General features: G+C 47.0%; 1 protein-coding gene across 1 annotated transcript in view; it reads left to right on the top strand.

Annotated features, from left to right (window-relative positions):
* LOC106587167 (neural-cadherin) overlaps positions 1-21,422 on the top strand; it is a 212,772-nt gene that overhangs the window by 83,767 nt on the left and 107,583 nt on the right. Inside the window, exons 2-4 of the mRNA XM_045708388.1 lie at positions 13,738-13,935; positions 14,483-14,708; positions 17,931-18,135. Coding sequence (XP_045564344.1) covers positions 13,738-13,935; positions 14,483-14,708; positions 17,931-18,135 — 629 coding nt within the window. The remainder of the gene's footprint in view (positions 1-13,737; positions 13,936-14,482; positions 14,709-17,930; positions 18,136-21,422) is intronic.

Here is a 21,422-nt window from a genome sequence, read left to right on the forward strand (position 1 = left end):
CCTAAGATCACCATGCGCAATGCCAAGTGTCGGCTGGAGGGGTGTTAAGCTCACCGCCATTGGACTCTGGAGCAGTGGAAATGCGTTCTCTGGAATTATGCTTTACCATCTGGCAGTCCGACAGATGAATCATGGTTTGGCAGATGCCAGGAGAGTACTACCTGCCTGAATGCGTAGTTCCAACTGTAAAGTTTCTTGGAAGAGGAACAATAGTCTCGGCCTGTTTTTCATGGTTCGGGCTTAGTTCCAGTGAAGGGATATCTTAACTCTACAGCATACAATGACATTCTAAACGATTCTGTACTTCCAACTTTGTGGCAACAGTTTGGGGAAAGTAATTTCCTGTTTCAGCATGACAATGCCCCCGTGCATGAAGAAAGGTCAATACAGAAGTGATTTGTCAAGATCGGTGTGGAAGAACTTGACTGACTGGCCTGCACAGAGCCCTTACTTGGAGTCCCATCACCAATGTCCCAACATCTAGTGGAAAGCCTTCCCAGAAGAGTGGAGACTGTTATAGCAGCAAAAGTTGGACCAACTCCATATTAATGCCCGTGATTTTGGAATGAGACGTTTGATGAGCGGGTGTCCACATACTTTTGGACATGTACTGTATGTAGTATATCTGAAGAATACGTAGGATAGAATAGTATATGTACAGCAATAGTTAAATTGGATGGCCTTGACTAGAATACAGTATATACATATGAAATGGGTAAAACAGTATGTAAACATTGTTATAGTGACTAGTGTTCCATTATTAAAGTGACGGGTGGCTGAGGTCCTTGATGATCTTCTTGGCCTTCCTGTGACACCGGGTGTTGTAGATGTCCTGGAGGGCAGGCAGTGTACCCCCGGTGATCCGTTGGGCGGACCGTACCACCCTCTGGAGAGCCCTGCGGCCAAGCCAAATTTCTTCAGACTCCTGTGGTTAAAGAGACGTTGTTGCGCCTTCTTCACCACACTGTCTGTGTGGGTGGACAAGTTCAGATTGTCAGTGATGTGTATGCCGCTGAAGTTAAAGCTTTTCACCTTCTCCACTGTGGCCTCTGCGATGTGGTTGGGGGTGTGCTCTCTCTGCTGTTTCCTGAAGTCCACGATCAGTACCTTCGTTTTGTGGACCTTGAGGGGCAGGTTATTTTCTTGGCACCACTCTGCCAGGGCCCTTACCTCCTCCCTGTAGGCTGGCTAGTCATTGTTGGTAATCAGGCATACCGCTGTTGTGTCGTCTGCAAACTTTATGAATGAATTGGAGGCGTGTGTGGCCACGCAGTGATGGGTGAACAGGGAGTACAGGCGGGGGCTGAACATGCACCCTTGAGGGGCCCCTGTGTTGAGGATCAGCATAGAAGAGGTGTTGTTGCCTACCTTCACCACCTGGGGGCGGCCCATCAGGAAGTCCAGGACCCAGTTGCACAGGGCGGGGTTCAGACCAAGGGCCCCCGAGCTTAATGATGAGGGTACTATGGTGAAGGCTGAGCTGTAGTCAACGAACAGCATTCTTACGTAGGTATTCCTGTTGTCCACAGGAATACCTCCCTCCTCTCTCACGCACACATGCACACACACGCGCACGCGCACGCGCACACGCACACACAGACACTATTTCACTCCCTCTGTCTCTCTCTCTCTCCATCTGCTGTGCTGTAAAGTGATAGAACTGTGCTCCCGGGAGAACAAGGACTCCTGTAGTTAGCGTGCAGTGCTGGGAGTAGAGAGAATGAGAAAGCCTCCCTTCTTCCTAGACTGGTAGAGAAAGTAATTGTGCCTGTGTTCCCTCTGTCAGCAGTACGCAGGGCAGAGAGGATAGAAGGAGCCAGGTGCTGATTGGGGTCACGCTAAGCACCCTCGCTAACAATGTCCGGAATAGGGGAAGAAACATCTAGGTGACAAGTGGAGAGTGTGCAGTAATTTATTCAGAACCAGTTAAAAGTTTGGCCCCTGTCGATTCGTGGCCCTGTCAAAAGTTTGGCGTTGGCCGCTTCCTGAGAGCCCTACATTTGGCTCGCATCTCATGCGTGATTCACGGCACGGCCCCTGGAGTCTGTTCCACATAAGCCAATTAATGTAAGGAGACTCTTCACCTGTCACGTGTGGTCATCTCTCTTCTGATCCCAGGTCAGCCAGTGGATTAGGTCACTGAGCTCACTATTAACTACATCAGGCTGTCTTTGTTTTTGTTGTTGCTTTTGGGCTTTTTGTTTCTCTCAGGCTAGACTCCAGTCATACTAGGCTAGCTGAGGAAATGCATTCTCAGTGTCAGTGTCTGTTTTAAGTTATTTTTATGTTTGAATGTACAGTTGAAGTTGGAAGTTTACATACACTTAGGTTGGAGTCATTAAAACTCGCTTTTCAACCACTCCACAAATTTCGTGTTAACAAACTATAGTTTTGGCAAGTCGGTGAGGACATCTACTTTGTGCATGACACAAGTAATTTTTCCAACAATTGTTTACAGACAAATTATTTCACTTATAATTCACTGTATCACAATTCCAGTGGGTCAGAAGTTTACATACACTAAGTTGACTGTGCCTTTAAACAGCTTGGAAAATTCCAGAAAATGATGTCATGGCTTTAGAAGCTTCTGACATCATTTGAGCCAATGGAGGTGTACCTGTGGATGTATTTCAAGGCCTACCTTCAAACTCAGTGCCTCTTTGCTTGACATCATGGGAAAATCAAAATAATTCAGCCAAGACCTCAGAAAAAGAATTGTAGACCTCCACAAGTCTGGTTCATCCTTGGGAGCAATTTACAAATGCCTGAAGGTACCACGTTCATCTGTACAAACAATAGTACGCAAGTATAAACACCATGGGACACCGCATCCGTGATACCGCTCAGGAAGGAGACGCGTTCTGTCTCCTAGAGATGAACGTACTTTCGTGCGAAAAGTGTAAATCAATCCCAGACCAACAGCAAAAGACCTTGTGAAGATGCTGGAGGAAACAGGTACAAAAGTATCTATATCCACAGTAAAACGAGTCCTATATCGACATAACCTGAAAGGCCACTCAGCAAGGAAGAAGCCACTGCTCCAACACCGCCATAAAAAGCCAGACTACAGTTTGCAACTGCACATGGGGACAAAGATCGTACTTTTTGGAGAAATGTCCTCTGGTCTGATGAAACAAAAATATAACTTTTTGGCCATAATCACCATCGTTATGTTTGGTGGAAAAAGGGGACGCTTGCAAGCCGAAGAACACCATCCCAACCATGAAGAACGGGGGTGGCAGCATCATGTTGAGGGGGTGCTTGGCTACAGGAGGGACTGGTGCACTTCACAAAATAGATGGCATCATGAGGGAGGAAAACTATGTGGATATATTGAAGCAACATCAAGACAACAGTCAGGAAGTTAAAGCTTGGTTGCAAATGGGTCTTCCAAATGGACAATGACCCCAAGCATAATTCCAAAGTTGTGGCAAAATGGCTTAAGGACAACAAAGTCAAGGTATTGGAGTGGCCATCGCAAAGCCCTGCCCTTAATCCCGTAGAAAATTTCTGGGCAGAACTGAAAAAGCGTGAGCGAGCAAGGAGGCCTACAAACCTGATTCAGTTACAGCAGCTCTGTCAGGAGGAATGGGCCAAAATTCACCCAACTTATTGTGGAAAGCTTGTGGAAGGCTACCCGAAACGTTTGACCCAAGTTAAACAATTTAAAGGCAATGCTACCAAATACTAATTGAGTGTATGTAAACTTCTGACCCACTGGGAATGTGATGAAACAAATAAAAGCTGAAATAAATCATTCTCTCTACTATTATTCTGACATTTCATATTCTTAAATAAAGTGCTGATCCTAACTGACCTAAGACAGGGAATGTTTACTTGGATTCAATGTCAGGAATTCTGAAAAACTGAGTTGAAATGTAAGGTGTATGTAAACTTACGACTTCAACTGTAAGTAGCACCTACATCATTTTGAGTTCATTAATCAGTGTTGCTAGTAGATAGATTCACTACTGTAGCCCGAAGCATATTCATATTGTTTTTCCTTTATTGAACCATCATTAAGTTATCATTTTTCATAGTGGACAGCTTTACAATGAATGAAGACCAACAATTGACATGTACCTGTCAAATGTCAGTGTGCAGCGGGTAGGACAGAGTCAGGCGCAGGACACAGAACTGAGTAAAAACATAATTTACACGAATAAATCACAAACTAATTCCATACAGGGAAAACAATCCAGCTCGACACAAAAGAGCGACCACTTAACAAAGAACAAACACGCACAAAACCATGTGGGAACCAGAGGGTTAAATAGGGAATATATTATAACGTAATGGAAACCAGGTGTGTACAATCAAGACAAAACAAATGGACAAAGAAACGTAGATCGGTGGCGGCTAGAAAGCCGGTGACGTCGACCGCCGAACGCCGCCCGAACAAGGAGAGGCACCAACTTCGGCGGAAGTTGTGACAGTACCCCCCCCCCCTTGACGCGCGGCTCCAGCTGCACGCCGACAACGGCCTCGGGGACGACCCGGAGGACGAGGCACAGGACGATCCGGGTGGAGGCAGTGAAATTCCTGCAGTAAGGAAGGGTCCAAGATGTCCTCCACCGGCACCCAGCATCTCTGCTCCGGACCGTACCCCTCCTACTCCACGAGGTACTGAAGGCCCTTCGCCCGATGCCTTGAGTCCATGATGGCTCGCACAGTACACGCCGAGCCCCCCTCAATGTCCAGAGGGGGCAGAGGAACCTCCCACACCTCAGACTGCTGGAGCGGACCAGCCACCACCAGCCTGAGGAGAGACACATGGAACGAGGGGTTAATACGGTAATCAGGGGGAGCTGTAACCTATGACAAACCTCGTTCAGTCTCCCCAGGACTTTAAATGGCCCCAAAACCGCGGACCCAGCTTCCGACAGGGCAGCCGAAGGGGTAGGTTTCGGGTCGAGAGCCAGACCCGGTCTCCCGGTGCACACACCGGGGCCTCACTGTGGTGGCGGTCGGCGCTCACCTTCTGCCGCCTGATGGCCCATTGCAGGCGCACATGGGCAGCGTCCCATGTCTCCTCCGAGCGCCGAAACCAATCATCCACCGCAGGTGCCTCGATCTGGCTCTGATGCCACGGTGCCAGGACCGGCTGATAACCTAGTACACACTGAAAAGGAGACAGGTTAGTGGAGAAGTGGCGGAGGGAGTTTTGGGCCATCTCTGCCCAGGGGATGAAAGCCGCCCACTCCCCCGGCCGGTCCTGGCAATAGGACCGAGGAAACCTACTCACATCCTGGTTAACTCTTTCCACCTGCCCGTTACTCTCGCGGTGAAAACCTGAGGTAAGGCTGACCGAGACCCCCAGACGTTCCATGAACGCCCTCCAGACCCTCGACGTGAACTGGGGACCCCGATCAGACACTATATCCTCAGGCACCCCGTAGTGCCGGAAGACGTGTGTATATAGGGCCTCCGCAGTCTGTAGGGCTGTAGGGAGACCGGGCAAAGGAAGGAGACGGCAGGACTTAGAAAACCGATCCACAACGACCAGGATCGTGGTGTTTCCTTGTGACGGAGGAAGATCCGTCACGAAATCCACCGATAGGTGTGACTACGGCCATTGTGGAACGGGTAGGGGTTGTAATTTCCCTCTGGGCAGGTGTCTAGGTGCCTTGCACTGGGCGAACACCGAGCAGGAGGAAACATAAGCCCTCACGTCCTTAGCTAAAGTGGGCCACCAGTACTTTCCACTAAGACAGCGCACTGTCCGACCGATGCCAGGATGACCAGAGGAGGGTGACGTGTGGGCCCAACAGATCAAACGATTGCGGACACCAGACGGAACGTACAGACGCCCAACTGGACACTGGGTGGGAGTGGGCTCTGTACGTAACGCCCGCTCGATGTCTGCATCTACCTCCCATACCACCGGTGCCACCAGGCAAGAAGCCGGAAGTATGGGAGTGGGATCCGTGGACCGCTCCTCTGTGTCATACATCTGGGACAGTGCGTCTGCCTTAGCGTTCTGGGAACCTGGTCTGTAGGATAGGGTGAAAACAAAACGGGTAAAAAACATGGCCCACCTTGCCTGGCGAGGGTTCAGTCTCCTTGCCGCCCGGATGTACTCCAGATTGCGGTGGTCAGTCCGAATGAGGATAGGGTGTTTAGCCCCCTCAAGCCAATGCCTCCACGCCTTCAGAGCCTTGACAACAGCCAACAGCTCCCGGTCCCCCACCTCATAGTTTCGCTCCGCTGGGCTGAGCTTCTTCAAAAAGAAAGCACGGGGCGGAGCTTTGGTGGCGTACCCAAGCGCTGAGCCAGCACAGCTCCTATCCCAGCCTCGGACGCGTCCACCTCTCCTATAAATACCAAGGAGGGATCAGGATGAGCCAGCACGGGAGCCGAAGTAAACAGAGCCTTCAGGTGACCAAAAGCCCTGTCCACCCCAGCTGACCACTGCAGTCGCACCGGTCCCCCCTTCAGCAAGGAGGTAATGGGAGCCGCTACCTGACCAAAGCCCCGGATAAACCTCCGGTAGTAGTTGGCAAACCCTAAGAACCGCTGCATCTCCTTTATCGTGGTTGGAGTCGGCCAATTACGCACGGCTGAAATGCGGTAATTTTCCATATCCACTCCTGACGCGGAAAGGCGGTACCATAGGAAGGAGACGGACTGTTGGAAGAATAGACATTTCTCAGCCTTGACGTACAGGTCATGCTCCAACAGTCGACCAAGCACCCTGCGCACCAGGGACACATGCTCAGCGTGTGTAGTGGAGTATATTAGAATGTCATCTATATACACCACTACACCCTGCCCGTGCAGGTCCCTGAAAATCTCGTCTACAAAGGATTGGAAGACTGATGGAGCATTCATCAACCCGTACGGCATGACAAGGTACTCATAGATCCGCTCCGCCGGGCTAGTGCACAGAGGTGGTACTAAATGCCATCTTCCACTCATCCCACTCCCGGATACGCACCAGGTTGTAAGCGCTCCTGAGATCCAATTTTGTGAAGAAGCGTGCCCCGTGCAATGACTGTCACACTGGCTATGAGAGGCAGCGGGTAACTGTACTTCACCGTGATCTGATTTATATCTCGATAGTCAATACACGGGCGTAAACCTCCATCCTTCTTCTTCACAAAAAATAAACTTGAGGAGGCAGGTGAAGTGGAAGGCCGAATGTATCCCTGTCCCAGAGATTCGGAGACATATGTTTCCATAGCCGCCATCTCCTCCTGTGACAGAGGATACACGTGACTCCTGGGAAGTGCTGCGTCTACAAGGAGATTTATCGCACAATCCCCCCGTCGATGGGGTGGTAGTTGATTCGCCTTCTTCTTACAGAAGGCGAGAGCCAAATCGGCATATTCAGGGGGGATGTGCATGGTGGAGACCTGGTTTGGACTCTCCACCGTAGTTGCACCTATGGAAACACCTACACACCTCCTTGAGCACTGACGTGACCATCCCTTGAGAGCCCTCTGTTGGCACGAAATAGTGGGGTCATGATAGGCCAACCAGGGAAGGCCCAACACCACAGGAAACACAGGAGAATCGATCAGGAAGAGACTAATTCTCTCCTCATCACCCTCCTGCGTTATCATACATAGTGGAGCTGTGACCTCCCTAATCAGCCCCGACCCTAAAGGACGACTATCTAAGGCAGGTACAGGGAAGGGCACATTAACAGGAACAATAGGGATCCCTAATCTAAGTGCAAATGAACGGTCAATAAAGTTCCCAGCTGCGCCTGAATCTACTAGCGCCTTATGCTGGGAATGCGGGGAAAACTCAGGAAATTCTATACACACACATGTGCGCATCAGGGAGCTCTGGGTGAGTCGGGTGCCTACTCACCTGGGATGATCCACCAGTGCCCTGCCTGCTGCCTCGACTCCCTGGAGAACCTCCCCAGCACCGACCAGCAGTGTGCCCTCTGCGGCCACATGTGGTGCAGGAAACGGCCCCCCCTCCGGTTTCCCTCAGAGCAGAACCTCCGAGCTCCATAGGTGTAGGGTCGGAGGTGCTGGGGGATGGAATGGACGGGCCCCGATCCGGACATCCACGGGTGGCCAATAGGTTATCCAGCTGGATGGATAAATCCACCAGCTGGTCGAGGGTAAGGGTGGTGTCCCTGCATGCCAGCTCCCGACGAACGTCCTCACGTAGACTGCACCGGTAATGGTCGATCAGGGCCCTTTCATTCCATCCCGTGCTGGCTGCCAGGTCCTGAAGTCCAGTGCAAAGTCCTGTGTGCTCCTCATCCCCTGTCGAAGATGGAACAACCGTTCCGGGTGAAATCCTCATAGTGGACCAACGCTGCGCCTTCTCTCCCCCATACGGCGTTGGCCCACTCAAGTGCTCTCCCCGACAAACAGGAGATGAGGGCCGACACGCTCTCGTGTCCCGAGGGAGCCGGGTGGACGGTCGCCAGGTAGAGCTCCAACTGGAGAAGGAAACCCTGGTACCCGGCAGCCGTCCCATCATAAGCCCTCGGGAGCGAGAGCCGAATCCCACTGGGTTCAGGTGACGGAGGAGTGGACAGCGGTGTGGGTTGGGGTGAAGTGGATGGAGGTGTGGGAAAACCCCCTCTCTCCCATCGCTCCATGGTGTGCAGCACGCGATCCATGGCTGTGCCAAGATTTTGGAGCATCATCGCGTGCTGCTGGACACGCTCCTCCACCGGTAACGGAGGACTGGGTGTACCTGCTGACTCCATATCTTGGTGCGTGTTTCTGTGTGCAGCGGGTAGGACGGAGTCAGGCGCAGGACACAGAACTGAGTAAAAACGTACTTTACTCGAATAAATCACAAACTAATTCCATACAGGGAAAACAATCCAGCTCGACACAAAAGAGCGACCACTTAACAAAGAACAAACACGCACAAAACCATGTGGGAACCAGAGGGTTAAATAGGGAATATATTATAACGTAATGGAAACCAGGTGTGTACAATCAAGACAAAACAAATGGACAAAGAAACGTAGATCGGTGGCGGCTAGAAAGCCGGTGACGTCGACCGCCGAATGCTGCCCGAACAAGGAGAGGCACCAACTTCGGCGGAAGTCGTGACAGTACCAGTATTTCCTTGTTAGGATATCTTATCTATTGTAATGACCATTATTACTGTGTGAGAGTGTTTCTGTCTCTGGATGGACATATTGGAAGTTGGCCATTAGCTTCCCGGTTTATTATATGGGTAATGCTTTCTCCCTGCTATGCTTTTCATATTATCCCTGTTCCCCTCTTGTCTTTTTCCCAATTAAATCTGGATATGTTATAACAGCGGAGAGCAACCATTAGAAACTCTCAATGAACCACGGACACTCAAGTGCAGCAGGATCGTTATTTGCGGTTTCTGAAAAACATCCAGCTTCATATTTCCTCTCTATCTTTATTTTATAGATGTGGTTCTCTTTTTCTTTCTTTCTGTCTCTGTCCCTTTAATTCCATTGATTTATGCAATTGCTGCCTGTTTTTTCCCTGTTCCAGATTTTGTTATTTGTTTCATTAACAACCTCCGGGCCATTTCTTACGCAGTGGGTTTTGTCTTAATCCTGCTCTGCTGTTCCGTTCTTATTTTCCTTAGGACTTTTTCACCTGTGTTGTTCACCTGTGTTCTGTTTGATTCCCTCCCCTTCTCAATCTTCCTCTACCCCCCTCAATCTTCTCTCTGCTGTCTCCTGAAGTCCACGATCAGCTCCTTCGTTTTGTTGACGTTGAGGGAGAGGTTATTTTCTTGGTTATTTTCTTACCTCCTCCCTGTAGGCTGTCTAGTCGTTGTTGATAATCAGGCCTACCACTGCCGGGTCGTCTGCAAACTTGATGATTGAGTTGGAGGCGCGCGTGGCCACGCAGTGATGGGTGAACAGGGATTACAGGAGCGGGCTGAGCACGCACCCTTGTGATGCCCCTGTGTTGAGGATCAGCGTAGTGAATTGCTCCCTTGTTCCCCCCCTCTGTCTTATTCCCTCCCATTATCAATCTTACTCTATCCCCTTCCCTCTGTCTAAATTGTTCTGTTGCCACATGCTTTTTCTGTATTGCTGCTTTAACATTTTCAATTATCTGAAAAGCAATTTTCAAATATATAATAAGTTAGAGTACATAAACAAAACTGTGGCAACAACAATGAAAATGGTGTTCGGGTGGCATTATTGAGTCCATCTTTTGCTTTTATTTAACTGGAGAACAGTTACAGTTATAGAATTGTAGCTCTGTGAGTGCAGTGTGCTCCATGTGTCTTAAGTCATGCCACCACATATTTGTCTGTCATTAGATGTTTACCATTTCTTTTCCAAAGGGACCTGATCATTTGGTTCAACCTTATTTTCATTTCCATTAGTATAATCTGCTACCTGGCATTTCCCAATAGTAATAACATGATAATAACCTATGAATAAATAGCTTGTTGTCATTTTGTGGTACTTTTGGTAGCAGGTGGTAGGTTGGATTTTCCTGGGCAAGCAGGTGTTCTGATGTCTGCCTTTATGAGTGGGCATCACTGGGCACATCCCAGGCATGTGGTGCCTGGTGGTAAGCGACTGTCTCTGTCTTGTTTCCCAGACAGACACATAATCAGATGAGAGATAATCTAAGGGGACATTGTTTATCTCAGACTAGAGTACTGTTATTTTCATTTTGCAGACGGAACACGGTTGATTGTAATTGGCGGTTGTGAGGCATAACCGACCTTGCTGCCTTATCCTAGTTGGCTATTGTGAGTTTTAGGATCACTTAGGCGACAGTGTATCATGCATTCTCTCTCTCTCGCACTTGTCCATGTTTCGCTTGTCAATCTTTCTTGATCGCTCTCTCTCTCTCTTCCTCTTTCCCTCTGTTTCTCTCTCATGATGCTCTGTTTCTTTTTTCCTCTTCTCCTATTCACCCTATTTCCCTCCCTCTGATTCCCCCCGTCTCTCTTTGACTGGTATAAATAGCTGGCAGGCTGTCAGAGAGGGAACCAGAATGACAGCGTCTTGGGCTCTTTGATTCCCCTGGTGATTGGCCCTTTCATGGCCCCTGACAGAACACCTGCTTTCCTCTACCTGACAGCTGCAGGAGGGAAGGAGACAGAGAGATGGAGAGAAAGAGAGAGCCAGAGAGCGTAGAGGGAAAATCATTGGGTACATGGAACAGGGGAGAGATGTATAAAGGGAATCTAAGACTGGAAGAGGGACATAATAAGAGAGACGTGATCTGTTATAATGTGGCTGTTTGTGAAAACAATCCTGCAGTGTCCCACCTGCAAGTGTTCTGCAACTGAAAGAGCCTGCATGGTGCGTCTTTCTGTTCATGATTGTTTGTGGTCGTGTGTATGTGTAGTGTATGTGTAGTGTATGTGTATGCTTGTGTGTGTGTGTGTGTGTGTGTGTGTGTGTGTGTGTGTGTGTGTGTGTGTGTGTGTGTGTGTGTGTGTGTGTGTGTGTGTGTGTGTGTGTGTGTGTTACATGCTTGTAAGCGTGTGTGTGTGTGTGTGTGTGTGTGTGTGTGTGTGTGTGTGTGTGTGTGTGTAATTTCAATTGTGATTGCTGTTTTCTGTTAATGCGTTACAACACATTAACATCCTTTAGCATGGCTTAATGTAAAATTGGACTAATGGCTGATAATTGTATTGTCATGTAGCCTAATGGCTTTCAGAGCTTAATAATTGGTTCATGTACAGTACCTCATAGCCTGTTATGGTAGTGTTATGATACTGTCCAGTATTGTATGGTTATTCTGTTTCTGAAAACAGAACATCTCTCAAACCTCCTTGTATTTTTTTTTTCAATGGATACTCAGAGTACCCTCTGGTTAGAAGTATGGATCTGGGTTAGGACTAAGACTCTGTGAATGTGTTAGTCAATCTCTATAATAATAACAACATACAACATATAATGCAGTGCCTAGTGAAAGTCTGCACACCCCTTGCACAGCCTTCACATTTTGCTGCCTTAAAATTAAAGTCAAAAAGGGATTCAATTATATTTGTTACTTACAGATCTACACAATCTACTCCACACTGTCAAAGTGAAAGAACATTAAAGAAAATAGTCCTATTTAATAAAACAAATAAATAATGAAGATGTGTTGATTGCATATGTCTTCACACCCCTGATTTAATGAGATTTAATGAGATTCTACCAACTTTGCACAACACTTTGCACCACATAATGTATATCCATTGTTTTTGTCAAAAACCATGTCTCAGATATTCAAGCAAATTGAAGTCATGACTGAGACTGGACTACTTAGGCATTAAAATGTTTCTAATTGCCCAGCAATGAAAAATATAAACTCCATTCTAGGGTTCAGTTCAGAAGACTGACGCGGCTTTTAGTCTAACTTTTTACCTGGGCTTCGCTTCTTTCATATTTCTTTTGATCCTGACACACTCCCCAGTCAGTCCCTACCGGTGACAAGCATACCCATAACATGATGCTGCCACCCACAATACTTGCCAATACAGAGGGTTCACTCTGTGTTGTTTTGGATTTGACCAAATTCTGTGGTTTTTAATTTAAGCCAAAAAGTTGATTTCTTTGTCATGTTGTCTTTTAGTATTACTTAAATAATACATTTTTTTTATTAAATCAACTTCATATGTATCATCTCCAGCATCACTCCAATATCAACATATGTGAAAATGGCGCGTTTCTATGTTTTGACGTAAAAAATATAGAGGAAGATAGTGTTTCCAATGACATCATCAACCAGGATGCACACTGATGATGTCATGGGAAACAATTTTTCTTCCTCTACATTTTTTACTACAAAAGATAGAAATGCTCCATTTTCACATACTGTATGTTGATGTTGGGGTGGTGCTGAAGATGATGAATATGAAGTTGAATCATTTTTTTATGCCCCTTTAACGACCCTGTTGCAAACAGAATGGATGGTTTGGAGTGGATTATTTGATCACAGGCTTCTTTCTTTTCACTTTGTCATACAGGCCAGCATTGTGGAGTGAATACAATGTTGTTTATCCTCTGTAGTTTCAAGTATTGTTGTGTTTTCAGGTATTGTTGTGGCAGCATTATGTTATGGGTATGCTTGTCATTGGTAGGGATTGGTGAGTTTTTTATGATCAAAAGAAATATGAAAGTGACAAAAGCCAGGTAAAAAGTTAGAGGAAAACTCATCTTAGACTTCTGAAAACCTAACCCTTAGATAGTTTTATTTTTCAAGGGGACAATTACACACATTTTAATGCCAAAGACACACCAGAATGACTAAAGAGGTGTTGAGTGTTCCTGAGTAGTTCAGTCTCAGTCCTGACTTAAATCTGCTTGAAATACAGAGACAAGTTTTGAATATTTCTGTCCGTCAATGATTCCCAACTGAATTAACTGAGCTTGAGCAATTTTCGCAAACACAAGGTATATATGTTGCACTAATATTTGTGCAAGGTTGGTAGAATCTTATTAAAAATGATTCAAAGCTGTAACGGCTGCCATAGGTGCTTCCACCAAGTATGCAACTCAATACATCTTTATTTTAATTTGTTTTATTCATTTGGAACATTTTCTAAAATGTTTCTTTCACTTTTAAATTTGGATATGTTGTGTAGATTGGTAGGGGGAAAAAACTGTCCAAGGGGTGTTTAGACTTTCACTAGCCACTGTATATGCCATTTAGCAGAAGTTTTTATCCAAAGCGACTTACAGTCATGCATGCGTACATTTTCCGTACAGGTGGTCCCAGAGACCGAACCCACTATACTCACGTTGCAAGCGCCATGCTCTACCAACTGAACTACAGAGGAACAATCTCTGCCGCTCCTTTACAGGTCCAGACTGGTACCTGGTACGGCTGGAGCTGACGGTGACTGATGTGAATGACAATGTTCCGGAATGGACCATGGTCCCCTCCCCCTACCTGGCAGTGGTATCTCCCAACGCCCTGGCCGGGTCACTGGTCTACAAGCTCCACGCCCAGGACGGAGATGAGGGCAACAACGGGGAGGTGGAGTACTTCCTGTCTGATGGTAGGTGCTTCCTGTCCAGTGATTGAGCACAATTTCGCTGAGTACATCAACTGGCAGCATTGTAATAGAAAGAGAAAAAAAACATTATTTTATATGGTTTTATAAACGCTTTTATACCTTTATGCTTCTAATCTGTCATTTCATTAAGATAATCATGTGCCTTATCTTATGTCATATGTTGTGTACAATTGCCAAAGTTCGGCAGAATGAAATTGCCTGTGGGTGGCATTGTATATGTGAATCTGTGCGTCAATGACTCTAATATTAGATTCCATCTGAACTTTCTTTTCAATGCATTTTAAAAGGTGCATTATTGCTGCGCAGCTGTCCCTCTAATATGGAACGTACCGGACGTTCTGTTCCATGAATGAATGACAGAAAAAAAAGTTGTTGTGGCCTGGCTGGTCCAGCCTCCTGCACACACGTCAGCATAGGTTGAAATCGGGCTTACTGCCCTTCAACATGACCTCCATCTCCCTTTCTAGTCAGAAAATACCTTCAAATGTATATTTAGAAAATAAAATCCTCTGTTGTCTCCTAACTGCAGGTGGTGACGGGCGTTTCGAGGTGGACAGAAAGAGTGGTCATGTCCGGACCACGGGGCTGCCACTTCAGAGGGACAAAGAGTACCTGTTGACAGTGGTGGCTGCTGACCGGCTGGGTAGCCGTAGTCCCCCGGTGGTAGTGTCAGTCATCGCAGGAGCCAGAGCACCACAGTTCTCCAACGCATCCTTCACTATTTCACTACCTGAGAACACACCAGAGGGACAGCCGTGAGTACCACACACACACACACACACACACACACACACACACACACACACACACACACACACACACACACACACACATGCAAAGTCACACATACTCCCATGCGAAGCCGAGGAGGCTGGTTGGAGGAGCTATAGGAGGACGGGCTCATTGTAATATATATATACACTGCTCCAAAAAATAAAGGGAACACTAAAATAACACATCCTAGATCTGAATGAATGAAATAATCTTATTAAATACTTTTATCTTTACATAGTTGAATGTGCTGACAACAAAATCACACAAAAATAATCAATGGAAATCCAATTTATCAACCCATGGAGGTCTGGATTTGGAGTCACACTCAAGATTAAAGTGGAAAACCACACTACAGGCTGATCCAACTTTGATGTAATGTCCTTAAAACAAGTCAAAATGAGGCTCAGTAGTGTGTGTGTGGCCTCCACGTGCCTGTATGACCTCCCTACAACGCCTGGGCATGCTCCTGATGAGGTGGCGGATGGTCTCCTGAGGGATCTCCTCCCAGACCTGGACTAAAGCATCCGCCAACTCCTGGACAGTCTGTGGTGCAACGTGGCGTTGGTGGATGGAGCGAGACATGATGTCCCAGATGTGCTCAATTGGATTCAGGTCTGGGGAACGGGCGGGCCAGTCCATAGAATCAATGCCTTCCTCTTGCAGGAACTGCTGACACACTCCAGCCACATGAGGTCTAGCATTGTCTTGCATTAGGAGGAACCCAGGGCCAACCGCACCAGCATATGGTCTCACAAGGGGTCTGAGGATCTCATCTCGGTACCTAATGGCAGTCAGGCTACCTCTGGCGAGCACATGGAGGGCTGTGCGGCCCCCCAAAGAAATGCCACCCCACACCATGACTGACCCACCGCCAAACCGGTCATGCTGGAGGATGTTGCAGGTAGCAGAACGTTCTCCACGGTGTCTCCAGACTCTGTCACGTCTGTCACATGTGCTCAGTGTGAACCTGCTTTCATCTGTGAAGAGCACAGGGTGCCAGTGGCGAATTTGCCAATCTTGGTGTTCTCTGGCAAATGCCAAACGTCCTGCACGGTGTTGGGCTGTAAGCACAACCCCCACCTGTGGACGTCGGGCCCTCATACCACCCTCATGGAGTCTGTTTCTGACCGTTTGAGCAGACACATGCACATTTGTGGCCTGCTGGAGGTCATTTTGCAGGGCTCTGGCAGTGCTCCTCCTGCTCCTCCTTGCACAAAGGCGGAGGTAGCGGTCCTGCTGCTAGGTTGTTGCCCTCCACGGCCTCCTCCACGTCTCCTGATGTACTGGCCTGTCTCCTGGTAGCGCCTCCATGCTCTGGACACTACGCTGACAGACACAGCAAACCTTCTTGCCACAGCTCGCATTGATGTGCCATCCTGGATGAGCTGCACTACCTGAGCCACTTGTGTGGGTTGTAGACTCCGTCTCATGCTACCACTAGAGTGAAAGCACCGCCTGCATTCAAAAGTGACCAAAACATCAGCCAGGAAGCATAGGAACTGAGAAGTGGTCTGTGGTCACCACCTGCAGAACCACTCCTTTATTGGGGGTGTCTTGCTAATTGCCTATAATTTCCACCTGTTGTCTATTCCATTTGCACAACAGCATGTGAAATTTAATGTCAATCAGTGTTGCTTCCTAAGTGGACAGTTTGATTTCACAGAAGTGTGATTGACTTGGAGTTACATTGTGTTGTTTAAGTGTTCCCTTTTTTATGTGCAGTATATATATATATATATATATATATATATATATATATATATATAGTTAATACTGTTCCATTAAATCCATTCCAGGCATTAGAATGAGCCCGTCCTCCGATAGCTCTTCCCACCAGACTCCTCTGAGTCTCACCCATGCAAAGTCACACACTCATGCGCGCATGCACACATCCATGTACGCACACACACACACACACACACACACACACACACACACACACACACACACACACACACACACACACACACACACACACACACACACACACACACACACACGTGCACACGTGCATAGTCACACACGCACACATAGGCTCGCACACAGACACGCACGCACATACACACGTGCAAACAAGCAATTGCACACATGCACACAAACACGGACAGTCACGTACATACACATACATCATGTAAACCCAGAAGTTATGAAGGTCTTAGTTTAAAAAAACAAGTCAGCATGAAAATAATTCACTTGTATTCACAAATAATTTGAATACATAACCATAGTACCGATTGCCAATGATATGCACACATTATCACACTTTAACAGTGCACAGTCACACACAATCTCAGACATGTTCATGCATAAAACATTATGCATTGAGCCATATAAATCATATAAATCATGCCTACATAGTTATTCAATATATGACCAACGATTGTTTGTCACAAACACACACACTCACACACTCTATATTATAGCCTGTGACGGTTACTGTAAGGGATTTGACCTTTGGCCTCCTGCCTCCTATATTCTCTCCATTTGCTTCTCTATTTTGATTGACAGGAACTTACATCACGCGCCCATCAGTTGAAAGAGTAACATCTGTGGTGATTGTTCCTGCTGAGTGCCTGAGGGATGTGTACCACAACACATAACTCCATTGCCGTTGTGGTACACATTACACAAACCAGAAAACATTAGTCCTGTTTCTACATTTCCCGTCTCTCTGTGTCATCGCTAAACTGAATAACCATGTGTTCATCTCTCTCTCTCTCGCTCTCGCTCTCTCTCTCTCTTACTTTCTCTCTCTTTCTTTCTTTCTCTCTCTCTCTCTCTCTTTCTTTCTCTCTCTTACTTTCTCTTTCTCTCTTTCTCTCAATTACTTTCTCTCTCTCTTTCTCTCTCTTACTTTCTCTCTCTTACTTTCTCTCTCTCTCTCTCTCTTTCTCTCTCTTACTTTCTCTCTCTCTCTCTCTTTCTTTCTTTCTTTCACTCACATGCTCTCCCTTTCTTGCTCTCTCTCTCTCTCTCACTCTCTCTAAACTGAATCACGTATCAATAATCTTCTCAGTGTTTTGTCAGTACAGTCATTTTCAATTTATGTAGTTCTGTCCTTGAGCTGTTCTTGTCTATTAAAGTTCTATATTATGTAATGTTGTGTGTGGACCCCAGGAAGAGTAGCTGCTGCATGAGCGTAAGCTAATGAGGATCCTAATAAATAAATAAATAATTCCCTTTCCCGCCCCTCTCTCCGGCAGCTTCCTGGCAACTCCAGCCGTGTCCTTCCAGAAGCAACCAATCAGCTACAGCCTGCTCATCAATCCCAGCAGTCTGTTCAGCATGCAGGCGGACACGGGGGAGATCACTCTGACCAGGACCATAGACTTTGAGATGGACCAGCACAGCTTCCTGCTCATGGTCAGGGCCAGCGAGGACCAGGACAGTCTGAGCAGTGCTGCTGAGGTGGGTCCAGTGTCTATTCAGAACAATAACCTAGCATTTATTTTTAACCTATCATTATTTTATTAATTAATAACCTATCATTATTTTTTTCCAAGATGGCGTAGCAGTTCAGACGTCCTCTACCCTCCTCTTGTCGTGTCCCGTGTATATATATATTTACATATTTTTTTTCTTCACTTATCTTTATATATATATATATATATATATTTTAATTCTAAATACTCAACCTCAAAGCACTCTCCTGCAACCCGCCTCACCAATTTAAAAAAGAAAGTATTATTTACCTCATCTGAATTCCACAACAGAAGCTAGCAAGTGTTTAGCCATTTTCACTGGCTAACGTTGAAGTTCAGCTAGCCACGGTTAGCTGTCCTCAGCTATCCATTAGCTCGAAAAGCTATCGCCAGTTTTTGTACAGCGCGATTCAGACCAGAGCATACCGGACCTATTCTCTCTCCTTTCCCCGATTTCTACCGCAGGCTCTGGACATTTACACCTGGATCTTGCAGCTAACTAGCTGCTACCTGAGTGACTATTGGCAACGTCGGTCACGGAATTAACACACATTATTACGGAGCTAGCCAGCTAGCCAGCTGAAGAGTTCCGTCAGCCACTCCTGGGCTATTCATGAGCTAGCCAGCTGAAGTGTCTCCTGGGCTACAACTCACCTATCCTGACCCGTTTTACTGCCGATGCGGAGCCCCATCGGGTCTTCACGACTGGACCACTGACGTTATCTGCCCAAGGGAGTTATCCAACTGGCCCCTCCGTCGCGACGTAACCTGATCGCCCATCTGCGGCCCGCTAATCGTTAGCTGTCTTTTCGGCTGCGATCTGAATAGGTCTATCGGACACTTTTCTTGGGCCACTATAACTAACTATTTTGCCAACTTGGACTGGTCCCCCCTTCCACACGGAACCCCACTAACCCACAGACGGAAACGCACGAGGTGGCTAAAAACAGACCTCCCTCCCATCTTCCACCAGCTTGCTACCTATGGCCCGGCTAGCTGTCTGAATCTCACTGGACCCTTTGATCACTCGGCTAAGCATGCCTCTCCTTAATGTCAATATGCCTTCTCCATTGCTGTTCTGGTTAGTGTTTATTGGCTTATTTCACTGTAGAGCCTCTATCCCTGCTCATTATACCTTATCCAACCTCTCAGTTCCTCCACCCACACATGCTATGACATCTTCTGGTTTCAATGATGTTTCTAGAGACAATATCTCTCTCATAATCACTAAATGCCTAGGTTTACCTCCTCTGTACTCACATCCCACCATACCTTTGTCTGTACATTATACCTTGAAGCTATTTTATCGCCCCCAGAAACCTGCTCCTTTTTCTCTCTATTCTGGACGTCACAGACGACCAATTCTTATAGCTTTTAGCCGTACCCTCATACTTATTCTTCTCTGCTCCTCTGGGGATGTAGAGGTGAATCCAGGCCCTGCAGTGCCTGGCTCCACTCCTACTCCCCAGGCGCTCTCTTTGATGACTTCTGTAACCGTAATAACCTTGGTTTCATGCATGTTAACATTAGAAGCCTCCTCCCTAAGTTTGTTTTATTCACTGCTTTAGCACACTCTGCCAACCCGGATGTCCTAGCTGTGTCTGAATCTTGGCTTAGGAAGTCCACCAAAAACTCTGAAATCTTCATCCCTAACTACAACGTTTTCAGACAAGATAGAACGACCAAAGGGGGCGGTGTTGCAATCTACTGCAGAGATAGCCTGCAGAGTTCTGTCCTGCTATCCAGGTCTGTACCCAAACAATTTGAACTTCTACTTTTAAAAATCCACCTCTCCAAAAACAAGTCTCTCACCGTTGCCGCCTGCTATAGACCCCCTCGGCCCCTAGTTGTGCTCTGGACACCATATGTGAACTGATTGCCCCCCATCTATCTTCAGAGCTCGTGCTACTAGGTGACCTAAACTGGGACATGCTTAACACCCCAGCCATCCTACAATCCAAGCTTGATGCCCTCAATCTCACACAAATTATTAATGAACCCACCAGGTACAACCCCAAAGCCGCAAACACTGGCACCCTCATAGATATCATCCTAACCAACGTGCCCTCTAAATACACCTCTGCTGTTTTCAACCAAGATCTCAGCGATCACTGCCTCATTGCCTGCACCCGTAATGGGTCAGCGGTCAAACGACCTCCACTCATCACTGTCAAACGCTCCCTGAAACATTTCAACGAGCAAGCCTTTCTATTCGACCTGGCCCTGGTATCCTGGAAGGATATTGACCTCATCCCGTCAGTAGAGGATGCCTGGTTATTTTTTTTAAATGCCTTCCTCTCCATCTTAAATAAGCATGCCCCTTTCAAGAAATTTAGAACCAGGAACAGATATAGCCCTTGGTTCTCCCCAGACCTGACTGCCCTTAACCAACACAAAAATATCCTGTGGCGTTCTGCATTAGCATCGAACTGCCCCCGCGATATGCAACTTTTTAGGGAAGTTAGAAACCAATACACACAGGCAGTTAGAAACGCCAAGGCTAGCTTTTTCAAACAGAAATTCGCTTCGTGCAACTCCAACTCTAAAAAGTTCTGGGACATTGTAAAGTCCATGGAGAATAAGAACACCTCCTCCCAACTGCCCACTGCACTGAGGATAGGAAACTCTGTCACCACCGATAAGCCCACTATAATTGAGAATTTCAATAAGCATTTTTCTACGGCTGGCCATGCTTTCCACCTAACTACCCCTACTGCATTCAACAGCACTGCACCCCCCACAGTTACTCGCCCAAGCCTCCCCCATTTCTCCTTCTCCCAAATCCATTCAGCTGATGTTCTGAAAGAGCTGCAAAATCTGGACCCCTACAAATTTACATTTACATTTTAGTCATTTAGCAGACGCTCTTATCCAGAGCGACTTACAGTAGTGAATGCATACATTTCATACATTTTTTTGCTGGCCCCCCATGGGAATCGAACCCACAACCCTGGCGTTGCAAACACCATGCTCTACCAACTGAGCTACAGGGAAGGCGGGCTTGACAATCAGCTGGGCTTGACAATCTGGACCCTTTCTTTCTAAAATTATCTGCCGAAATTATTGCAACCCCTATTACTAGCCTGTTCAACCTCTCTTTCGTGTCGTCTGAGATTCCCATAGATTGGAAAGCAGCTGCTGTCATCCCCCTCTTCAAAGGAGGTGACACTCTTGACCCAAATTGCTACAGACCTATATCCATCCTACCCTGCCTTTCTAAGGTCTTCGAAAGCCAAGTCAACAAACAGATTACCGACCATTTCGAATCCCACC

This window comes from Salmo salar, chromosome ssa26 (assembly GCF_905237065.1).
Source record: "Salmo salar chromosome ssa26, Ssal_v3.1, whole genome shotgun sequence".
NCBI classification, from domain to species: Eukaryota; Metazoa; Chordata; class Actinopteri; order Salmoniformes; family Salmonidae; genus Salmo; species Salmo salar.